The 12,169-nt window shown below is 35.8% G+C and overlaps 1 protein-coding gene across 1 annotated transcript in view; it reads right to left on the bottom strand.

The window, feature by feature from the left end:
* LOC145247429 (kinesin-like protein KIF25) overlaps nt 1–12,169 on the bottom strand; it is a 446,897-nt gene that overhangs the window by 90,511 nt on the left and 344,217 nt on the right. Inside the window, exon 10 of the mRNA XM_080109187.1 lies at nt 6,015–6,176. Within this exon, the coding sequence (XP_079965313.1) occupies nt 6,015–6,176 (162 nt within the window). The remainder of the gene's footprint in view (nt 1–6,014; nt 6,177–12,169) is intronic.

Below are 12,169 nucleotides of genomic sequence, written 5' to 3'. Positions count from 1 at the left end.
TTATCATGGCTACAAAAGAAAAAAAAATCTTCCTCTCTTTTTCTCTCTTACCTTCCCTCTCTGTCTTGCTCTAACCAAGTCTGTCGACCTGTTCCACAAATCGCAATCCTCAACATGAAATACTTCCAGAAAAATAACATGTGTAAACCTAGAACCCCATCCTCCAACGTAAACCCCTACTATCATGTCTCCTTCTCCAACATCAGGGGTCTCCATTCCAACCTTCCAGAGGTTGAAACCCAATTACAGGAGATGAAACCAGACATATTCTTCCTAAGCGAAACTGGCATTAGGCTGACCACTTCCCTTGACGAATTCATAGCTAAAGGATACTCTAACTAAATCTGACCACCAAGATCGCCATGGCCATGTGCCTACATTAAACTCTGGTGATAAGTCCTCTCCCTCTCAGTACAGACCAATAAGTCTCCTGTGCTTCATGAGTAAGTTGTTGGAATCCATATGGTTTCCGTTCTGCCAGATCTACAGCAGATGTGCTAACTGTTATATCTCATAGGATTAGCGAATCTCTTGACAAAGGCTTCCTCTCTAGGGCAATTGCTCTTGACATATCAAAGGCCTTCGATAAGGTATGGCATAAGGGCCTACTTCACAAGATTTCCAGCTACGGCATAATTGGAAATGTTTTCTTGGTCATAAAATCATTTCTCTCCGATAGGCTCATAAGAGTAGTAGTTGATGGGCAGAAATCAGAGACCATCAATATTAATGCTGGAGTCCTTCAAGGGTCCATCCTAGGCCCAACTCTCTTCCTTATATACATCAATGATCTCCCAAAACACATACTTAAATCATTTGTTGGCATCTCTGCTGATGACACGACCATCTATGGCAACACATCAAAGGCCGTAAATGACAAAGTTCACTCAGATTCTCTCTCCTCTGATCTTGAGCATGTGGTACAGTGGGGGAGGAGGTGGCTGGTTACTTTTAATGCATCTAAAACCAAGCTCCTATCTTTACATCATCAACGCTTTGATCCCCATCTGGCATCAATTGATATAGGTGGCTCTCGTCTAAGGGAAGCTCCATGTTTTGATAAGCTTCTGGGCTTGACCTTTACCCCTGACCTGAAATGGAATACGTACATCAAGTCAGTTGCCAAAATCGCTGGAAAAATGGTAGGATCCTTCTACCGCTCCTGAAGATTTCTCACACCTGATGCAATTCTCTATCTGTATAAAAGCCAAGTACGTCCAAAGATGGAGTACTGCTGCCACATCTGGGCAGGAGCTGCTAAAAACAGCCTATCCTGCCTTGACAGAGTACAAAATAGGCTTTGTGGCCTAGTGGGTGATGCCCTTTTCTCTTCCCTGCAACCTCTCTCCCACAGAAGAGACGTTGCAAGCCTGTCTTTGTTTTATCATTACTACCATGGCAGGTGCTTGTCTGAACTCCAATCTCTGGTTCCCCCTCGCCAATCTTTCATGATAAACACCCGCCTAGCTGAAACCACTGTCAAAAATTTTCCCCACTCCTTATCTGTGCCAAAATCAAAACGTAGATACCATGAACAAAGCTTCTTTCTTAGAAGTGCACGCCTGTGGAACTCTGTTCCGGTTGGCTGTTTCCCACCTGACTACAACCTGGATATCTTCAAGTCCAATGTGAACAAATTCCTGATGAACCGCCTCCTTAAGTAAGACACTTTATCAAATCTCCAACACTAACGTATTGTACACACAATAACCCTTATCCCCGAGTGGCTTCCGGGCCTTGATAAGTGGTTACTACCTTGTAAAAAAAAAAAAATTGGGTGTCTAAACACTTGAAATTTTAGATGTAGATTACCGGGTCAAACTTTTTAATACATATATATATATATATATATATATATATATATATATATATATAAATATGCACATAAATTTATGAATAGTACATAGGGCCAGAGCAAAGCTGGGCTGAACTGCTAGTATATATATATATAATAAAAAAAATAAAATTTGGTGCTTTAACCAACCTTGATGTTCTAAAATCAAAAGAGGTGCTGATTTCAATCATTTCAAGCTTAACACTTGTAAATATTCTCAGATACAAAAGTTTTAAACCAACAGAAGAATTCAACCAGTTTTAAATTTCTGCATTTTTAGAATACTAGCGAGGGGTACCCGGCGTTGCCCGGGTGTTTTTCGGGGTATGTGAAAAAAAACAGGTGCCCGTGAAAAAAAAAAAAACGAAGCTTTCACGACGCGCAGTTGGAAAATAGTAAAGTGTTAAAAAAAAAAAACAGGTACGCGTTTTTGATTGACGTGACGGCGATAGGTATTCAGCAGTAAGCATTTTGTGCGGGATAGTTTTGAATGAGGTGAATAAATCGGTTTGTTTGTTTTTAAAAACCCGCTCCCTGTTTATTAGGAGGAGCGAAATGAAAGCTACAGTCTGATATGACGAAGTCGACATTGAACTAACGTTACTTAGCTCTCTGGAGACAACTGGCTTTCGGCCTGTGATTAGAGTCGAGTTTCGCTTTTTTTATACCGAAAACCGAATGTAACGCGTGCCGATGCAGGAAATGTCGAATAATTAACGTTTGAAAGTCAACAAAATTAAATAGACAGGCGAGGTTACTCTGAGATATTACAATTTATATAAATACTAGCCTACACGTATCCCGACGTTGCCAAGGGATGTAAATGAGCTCAAGAAATTTCATTTTGCAAATCAGGATCAACGGTTTGCAACAACTATCTCGCCCCCCTCGCTTTCTTTCTGTTTATTTCTCTCTTTCTTGAATCAGTAAATAAAATAAAATAAAAAGAAAGAAAAATAAAGAATCATTTTATTATGTGGTGTGGTGAACTAGTTTCATATATAAATTGAAGATACGATGATCAAACTGAAATTTAATCTTCATTTGCAAAATAGAATTTCTTGAGTTCATCTACATTTCCAGGCGATGCTGAAACACGAGTAGACATATATATATATATATATATATATATATATATATATATATATATATATATATATATATATATGTCTACTCTTTATTTTATTTTATATTTAAACCCCACACAACCACATTATTTTGCTGATGAGGAGACTTCGTTTAAATCTAAATTTTAGGAAATTATTGTTCAAGACATGTTGTCTATTTCAATGAAAAACATAGTTTCCGAAACGATCGTATAAACGATTGATTTTGTTTGTTTTTTTACTTTTGAAACTGATTTTCAATTAAAAAATTAAGAATCATTTTACTCAATATTAAAATAGCTCTAGGATATCCATATCTATCGAGCTTATTATATATCTACATTATAACGAGCACTGTTTTGTCTTTTAATAGAATTAGTATATTTACTAATACATTAAAGTAAACTCTGCTCTTTAAACTCTAGATCTAAGGTCTAATTCCCCCAAAATTATATATATATATATATATATATATATATATATATATATATATAAAGTAGTAGCGTTCGTGTGCATGTGTGTATGTGTGTGTCTATGTGTACAACTCTCCTACAACCCACATGACTGTACCGATCATGATCAAACCTTGCATGATGATGCCCCACCACACCTAGGGATGGTGCACACCATTTTTCAAAGTTAAGGTCAAAGGTGAAGGTCATAGCCTATGTATATATATTCTCCTACAGACCACACCACCGGAGCGATCATGACTAAACCTGGCATGATGATGGTCTCCAATCTAGAGATAGTGCACACCATTTTTTTCAGGGTCAAGATCAAAGGTTAAGGCCGGGACTTTGCCGTATGCTCAAGTATACAGCAAAATCCTGTGCAAAATACGGGTATTTTTGCTAGTATATATATATATATATATATATATATATATAATTTAAAGGAGATTAGAACAATAGTCTAAAGAGCTAAGTGTATTTTAATGTAACAGTGAAATTACTAGTTTAATTAAAATACAGGAAATAGAAAGTGCTCGTTGTAATTTAGATATATAATAAGCTCGATAGTTAAATGTCCTAGAGCAAATTCAATATTAAGTAATGTGATTTATAATTTAAAAATTTTTAAAAAAATTTTAAATTTAAAAATCAAATTTTAATTAAATTAAAAATCAGTTTCATAAGAAGGAACAACAACAAAATCAATTATCTGTACGATCGTTTCGGAAATCCGTGCTTTTTATTGTGGTATACATGAAGTTATGTAGAACAATTATATATAGTTTTTTTGGTAAGCACGGTCTCCTCATCAGCAAATTTAGGAGGATTTTTATTGAATTTAAAAGACACCATAAATAAACCTAGCATTAAAAGTAAGGCAGATGAATCTTTTAGTTTTTCTTTTTTTGAAATCAGGAACTGTGTTTAAAGTAGTCATTTAGATGTTTGCTATAGCTTTTTATTTTATTGAAAGGTTAATATATATATATATATATATATATATGGGGGAGTTAAAAGAATAAGAATTAGATCAATTCTTTAAGGAGACTTATCGACATAATGCAAAGCTCAACAAATCGTTCTGGAACTTATATATTATCTATAACAAAAAGAAAATGACAATATAAAATATATAGTAATGTATATACATTTATTCGTTTATTCAATAAGGATAATACATGAATTAGGGATGTAGCATACGTAAAACTCTTATACCATGGTATTTTGAAGCCTAATGCTTCTCATCAAAAGAGAGAAGATGCTAGGTAACATAATAGGGATATGACGTCTATTGATAGCTACATTAGGAGCGAAATGATCTAATTAGATACATACGGTATCACTGGTAGAATACTTAACATAATTAAATCCTTCTTAGATAAGAGAAAAATCCAGGTTGTGCTCGACGGTCGTACATCTAAACAATATGATATAAATGCGGGGGTGCCCAAGGGTTCTATCCTTGGACCTCTACTGTTCCTGATATTCATAAATGACCTCCCCGACAAAATTGCCTCTGAGATGGGTATATATGCTGATGACACTACACTCCAAGGCAGGCACGACAGGAAGACGAATGAACACATTTCTAAAGAAATGGCAGAAACACTAGAGGAAAACCTCCAATCTGTGGTGGAATGGGGACAAAAGTGGTTGGTCGCGTTCAATGCTGCCAAGACTAAACTAGTTTCATTCAATAATTACAAGAAACCCTCTCTACCACCTATAGCAATGGCCAACGACTCTTTATCTGAGAGTACACCTTTCAAACTCCTTGGCCTAACGTTCACAGGAAACATGAGTTGGAACAATTACATTGAAGGCATTGCCAGGGCCGCTGCAAGAAAGGTGGGCTCTCTCTACCGTGCTAGAAAACTACTAACACCCGAAAGTATCCTGTACCTCTATAAGGCCACCATTCGCCCATGTATGGAGTATTGCTGTCACATCTGGTCTGGTGCATCTGCTACTAGTCTCTCGCTCCTTGACAAGGTTCAAAAGAGAGTCGCAAACCTGATAGGCCCTGAACTGGCATCTAAGCTTCAGCCTCTGTCCTATCGACGAAATGTTGCATCCTTTTCTACAAGTATTTTAGTGGTGAATGCTCTGACGAACTGCAGACACTTGTGCCCCCACGACGTGAGCACCCTCGACAAACCAGACAGGCTGCTAAATCCCACCCCCACACTGTAGAGATCCCTAGATGTAAAAGATCTTTTTACTCCAATAGTTTCTTCCCCAGAACCGCTAAACTCTGGAATTCCATTCCAGGTCCCTGCTTCCCCAACAGTACTGACGTGCAGAAGTTCAAGCGTAACGTGAAACGACATCTTGCTGCCCAAATCCCTACATAGTACCCCAGTAGTTGTTGCCCCTGATAGTAGCCCCCTACACCAAAGTGGCAATTTGCCTTGTTTGGGGTGAAAATGTAATAAAAAAAAAATTTTTTAAATTAGGAGCGAAATAAAATTGCGATGAGAGGAGAATAGCAAAATATTGAAATTTTTTAAAGAAGCATTTGCATTTCAGCATTTGTTAGAATCACATCGCGGTGTCTAATCTTCGACAAACTCACCTTAGACGTGTACGTTTGTTAATTACGATAAAAAGATTACTCACTTGAATGTCACAGTTGGTAGAGTGAGGGAACCATCGGAATTAGTGACTAAATCGTGTTTGAGGTTGCAATCCTTGCTCAGAAGATCTCGAATGTCATTATTGTAGATCTCAACAACGGATACTTCAGCAATGTAAGTTCCTTCGCTTTTTTCTGCCATCAGACTGTGGGAGAAAAACATATAGCATGAAAATTAGAATGGATTCTGCATTTAGATGTAATACATTATTGAGCACTGCTTATATCGAACTGGCAGGGCTATCCAGCGTCGCCGGGAGCTATTACAAAAGCAAAATAGTTAAATAGTGGGTGTAGTTAAATGTAGAATGAAATCCAGAATTAAGTGTCTCCAAATCACTACTAAAACTAATCCATCCGTTCTAGGAAAGATTCTTTTTTGTTTTGTTTTTTATGTAATCTCACTTCCTGCTTTATGTAGAAAATTGAGTATTATTATGGATCCCAGGCAGCACCAAAAAAGAGTCAGAGATGTTCTTTATCCAGGGTAACAATGTGTTTGAACACACTTACTCTATCTAGCATCTACAGCACTACTAAAATCAAATTAACTTTTGGGTTACTGCTTTATCCAGAACACTGAGAACTTATTTTTTCTCAATTTTGGATATTATTGATCTAGGACAACGTCGATCAAGAAAATACCAAATTTGTGGGTATTTGTTTTGTAATTTTTTACATTTAGTCGGATATACATACACATATACAGCAGATAATTGCCCTTTATAGTTTTTAGGATTACCCAGCGTTGCCCAGGGCTGTAAATAATTAAATAGAAGATGTAAAATAGTGTGAAGTTTCTACCCATCCCCCAAAGAAGAGAAGTTACTTTTTATTATATGAGAAATTCAGATAGTTACAAAAAACGCCATATAAATTAAGGGTGCTTCTAGAGCACTACAAAAACTAAGTTTCTTTTACCCTCCTTTCTTTATAAAGAAAAGACAATAGTTAAGAAACAACGAATTAAATCCAGGATTAAGGTCTTTTAATTTGAAAAAATGCCGACTCATTTTCAAATAATTAATCTTTTTTCTAAATTTTAGGTATTATATTTGCGGGGTTACATTGATTTTAAAAATACCTTTCTGGGGTTTGTTGTATATATTGAGGTTTTGACTCACAGACAATTGCCCTTTATATTTATACTTGCCTAAGTGCCCGGTATTGCCCGGGTGCTTGGAGGTGAGTGTTGAGCAAAAAAAAAAAAAAGTGGTAGTAGGCAGGCAAGCTCGAATCCATACCACGAAGGTGGAAAAGAACATGAAAAAAAAAGTGACGTCTTTGCCGTTGCGTCTGTCGCAAAAGCGAAAGTGGCGAAGGTTTAAATTAAAGCTAGTCAATCGAAAAGAGAAGAATGACTTTAAAAATATCGGCGAGAAAAGCGACCCCTCCTTGTAGAAAAGAGCCCAGTTGAGGGTGAAGGAATTAATGTTTTTAGTCATTTTTTCGATATTTGTCGAGCTTAAAAACGATAACGATCTCGTGAAAATCCATCACCTTTGTCAAAAGTTTTAGGCAGACATACATACATTTAAACAGAGATGAGATTTATATTATAGATTAGAGATGAGCTTAAGGTGTCTGTCCATGTCGCTCATGACGTCACACTTTTTGATTTCTCTATTCACACTGAATATTTATTGGCAAGTAAGATTTAAAAAAATAAGATCTACTTCACAACTGTATTACAAACGCCATTTGGCGTTTAATTCTCCCCCTCTGTCTGTCTGTCTGTCTGTCCGTCTCTCTCTTTCTCTCTCTCTCTCTCTCTCTCTCTCTATATATATATATATATAATATAAAGCTGAATGTGTGTGTGTGTGTGTGTGTGTGTGTGTGTGTGTGTGGTCACGAATAGGCTCCTATGTGGTTGATTATTTTAAAAAACTGATTACATATAATGATAGAAGATGTATCAAGACACAGGAATGGGTATGTTTGATCCTGCAGAACGGTGGTTCATTAAAATTGTGGGGTCTGCGTTCGCGCCTGGTCCACAAAGTATGGAAATAAAAAATCAAAAAATTAAAAAAAAAAACGTTTACAAGTGTTTTTGATATAGATGTACATAAGAATACTTTGATTAGCATGTTTTAACTTAAACAGGGATGGTATAATAAAATTGTAGGGTCTGCGTTCGCACCTGGCCTCCGTAGAATGGTAATAGGCACAAACTTTAATAAAGACTTTTCATATCTATCTGCGTAAGTATACTTTGATAATTATGTTTCAGTTTGAAGAAATATGGTATAATAAAATTATGGGGTGTTCGTTCGTGCCTGACCTCCATAGAATGGAAATATGTCACAAAGTTTAATAAGGTTTTTTAATATAGATCCACAGAATATTGTGATAAGTGTTTCAGTGTGAACAGGTATGGTATAATAAATTATGGGGTTTATCTATTTTATTTTTACTTTCATCATATTTTGCTTTGGTTTTGATACCCCCGAATTCGAAGCTATCTCTTTACAGCCCTTCCTTTTCATAACCTATCATACTTTCATAAATCAGAGTCCATTTTTTGTAGGCTATTTTTGAACCCAGTCAACGACAGGTAGTTTTGCTAGTATATATATATATATATATATATATATATATATATATATATATATATATTAGCATTGAGACAATTAATCGGAATTAGAATCCATTTGGAGGTTATCGGAATCGGTATAGGAATTTCCAAACTATTGTGCCTCTTTTTCGATGCCAACACGGTTCTTTTAATTGTCTGTTTGTTTGATTTTGTTTAAAATAAAATTTTCCACGTAGTAATAACGAAGTAATAAATATTTATTGATTTTAAACTACTAGCAAAACTAAAATCGATACATCATCCCCTACATGTGTATTTTTTCGTGTAAGAAAATATCTGCAGATTTTGCATGTGTTTTTATGGTAATAGAGTGTTAACTTTATAGTTAAATGTTTAGGGATTTATTAAGAATCGGAATCGGTAATTGTGTTGGAATCGGGGAATATATTGGAATCGTCCTATCACTTGAGATCCGATCACAACTCTGCTGGAACAAAAAAAAATGATTGAAATTAATTGTAATGTTGTTCGTGCAACTCAATAATTCTATCGTTTTACTTCCATTTATTTTTATTGAATTATTAATTACCTGAATTTATAAGAATAGAATATGTGATGACTAGTACTATGACAAGAGAATATTCTTATCATTGTTTTGACTCTCTAGTATATATCCGACACAATTAGACACAGTTAATCAATTGAGAACCACATTACTCTTTCTAAAAACATGTAAGATATTATCTGATATATAATCGAGAGTCAAAATAATGAAAAGACTATGCTCTTGTCATAGCCCTAGTGATGACATTTGATTGTTAATACTTTGTTTCCACAACAAATATGAGCATGCACTGATTACTGCAGCCTTAATAAGTTAAATAGTATTAAACTTTTCTTAAATAACTCTTAAAAAGTGTTGATATGCCGTACAATGGATGAACCAACACAATTAATGAATCATTTGCAAGTATTGCAAGTTTCGGAATATTTTGAATATTGATAATTTGAATTATTCAGATTCTCATTCGGACTACTGTTCTTATCTTGAGTGTTGTATTCCCAATGTACCTTCTTTCCAAATATTTAGTACAATTCAATTGAAAGTGACACTCTTCTGGAGCTTAAAAGTCAGTGAAGGCGACGTTCAGAATACAATTGTAAGCTACTTAAAACATCTACTCAGTCATGACTGACGGAACGAGAACAAGCAACCTACATGGATTAAATAAACGAGTTCCGTTCAAAAATTCTGTGCAGACCGTCGAGTTTGACAGAAAGATTTCAAATTTCGACAAGATACGCTTGAAGAAGATCGGAGGTTACATCGTCCAAAACGTTGTGAAAATAACACTCAAGATGAGAACAGTTGTCCAAACAAGCCAAATAATACGAACCATTTACAAGTAAATAGCGCTTAATCTCAGAAATAACGTGAGATTATTTGATTATGTAATCAAGCAATCGTTGGGAAATAGGAAATATCTCTTGTATGCGTGTCAGCTGATAAAATGCCTGAATCTTTAAATAAAAAGAAAATACGTTGAAGACAGCCTAATTGTAGACGTGCCAAGCAAATGGTTATTTAATATCAAAACAAAATACCAGTTGTGACTGATGTATCGATTTGTCTGGATGAGTCCAGCATATCAGCATTTGTGTGTGTGTTTTATGTTCTTTAGTATTAAAACAAAATATTCATTGCAAATGATTTATTGATTGATTCCTTTTATCTCTTTTACGGCATATCAAGCCTTTTTAGACTATTTAATGTAGAAATACAATACCTATTTTGAAGGAGTTATTGCTTGGTTTTGGGTGTTTGTTTTATGGCATAACAAGACTGCTGCAAAGAATATGGGCTCTCTTTATCCTGCTAGAAAATTACTCACACCTGAGAATAACCTATATATATCTACAAAGCCATAATTCGCCTATGCGTGAAGTACGGTTGCCACATCTGGGCTGGTGCATCTGTCATTAGTCTTTCACTCTTAGACAGGGTAAGAAAAGGTTTCAAACATAATCGGTCCTACATTATTGACTAAGCTCCAACCTTTGACCCATTCAAAGCATTGTTGCATCCGTTTGTCTGTTTTACAAATACTTTTATGAAATGTCTTCTGATGAACGCATAGCACTTGTGTCTTTTCAATATACATACTCCCGACTAACCAGACAAGCACATCTCTTAACTGTTGAGGTCCCTAGAGGCCGAAAAGCCTTCTACTCAATAGTCCCTTCTCTCATACTGTGAGACTTTGGAATTCCCTCATTGTTTGCTGTTTCCTTGATGTACTAACTTGCAGAAGTTTAAATGGTATGTGAAGAGATACCCTGTTGCTTAACCCCTAACAGTCCCCCATTAGATATGATTAAAATAGCCTCATTATATACCAAATGAGGATATGCATCAGCAGGCTAGTATAAAAGCATTACTAGAAATCACAAGTAAATCAACCAAGCATCATCATGCATCAGCAATGTATCACTTCAGCATCACCATGCATTAGCAATGTATCATAAAGCATCACCATGCATTAGCAATGTATCATAAAGCATCACCATGCATTAGCAATGTATCATAAAGCATCCCGATGCATCAGCAATGTATCACTTAAGCATCACCATGCATTAGCAATGTATCACTTGAGCATTACCATGCATTAGCAATGTACCATAAAGCATCCCGATGCATCAGTAATGTATCACTTAAGCATCACCATGCATCAGCAATGTATCACTTGAGCATCATCATGCATTAGCAATGTATCACTTGAGCATCACCATGCATTAGCAATGTACCATAAAGCATCCCGATGCATCAGTAATGTATCACTTAAGCACTACTATGCATCAGAAATGTATCACTTAAGCATCACCATGCATTAGCAATGTATCATTAAGCATCATGATTCATCAGCAATGTATCACTTCAGCATTACTATGCATTAGCAATGTATCACTTAAGCATTACTATGCATTAGCAATGTATCAATTAGGCATCACCATGCATCAGCAATGTATCACTTAAGCAGCACGATGCATCAGCAATGTATCATTAAGCATCACTATGCATTAGCAATATATCATTAAGCATCACGAAGCATCAGCAATGTATCACTTAAGCATCACCATGCATCAGCAATGTATCACTTAATCATTACTATGCATCAGCAATGTATCACTTTAGCATCATAAGGCATTAGCAATGTATCATTAAGCATCACCATGCATCAGTAATGCATCACTTAAGCATCATCATGCATCAGCAATGTATCACTTAAGCATTACTCTTCATGAGCAATGTATCACTTAACCATTACTATGCATCAGCAATGTATCACTTAACCATTACTATGCATCAGCTATGCATCACTCTAACATTACAATGTATTAGCAATGTATCACTTTAGCATCAACATGCATCAGCAATGTATCACCTAAACACCAGTATTCATCAGCACGGTATAATCTAAGCATCATTATGGTTCACCAGAGTATCACCCAAGCATCACCATGCATCAACAGGATACCACTAATCCATCACCAGGCCTCTGCTCACCATTAAGTGTGCAACAAATGAATAACATACGA

Source organism: Euprymna scolopes, chromosome 25 (assembly GCF_053919585.1).
Source record: "Euprymna scolopes isolate OS-2025 chromosome 25, ASM5391958v1, whole genome shotgun sequence".
NCBI lineage: Eukaryota > Metazoa > Mollusca > Cephalopoda > Sepiida > Sepiolidae > Euprymna > Euprymna scolopes.
Note: the sequence above shows the minus strand (reverse complement) of the source record. Positions and strands in the feature narration are given on the sequence as shown.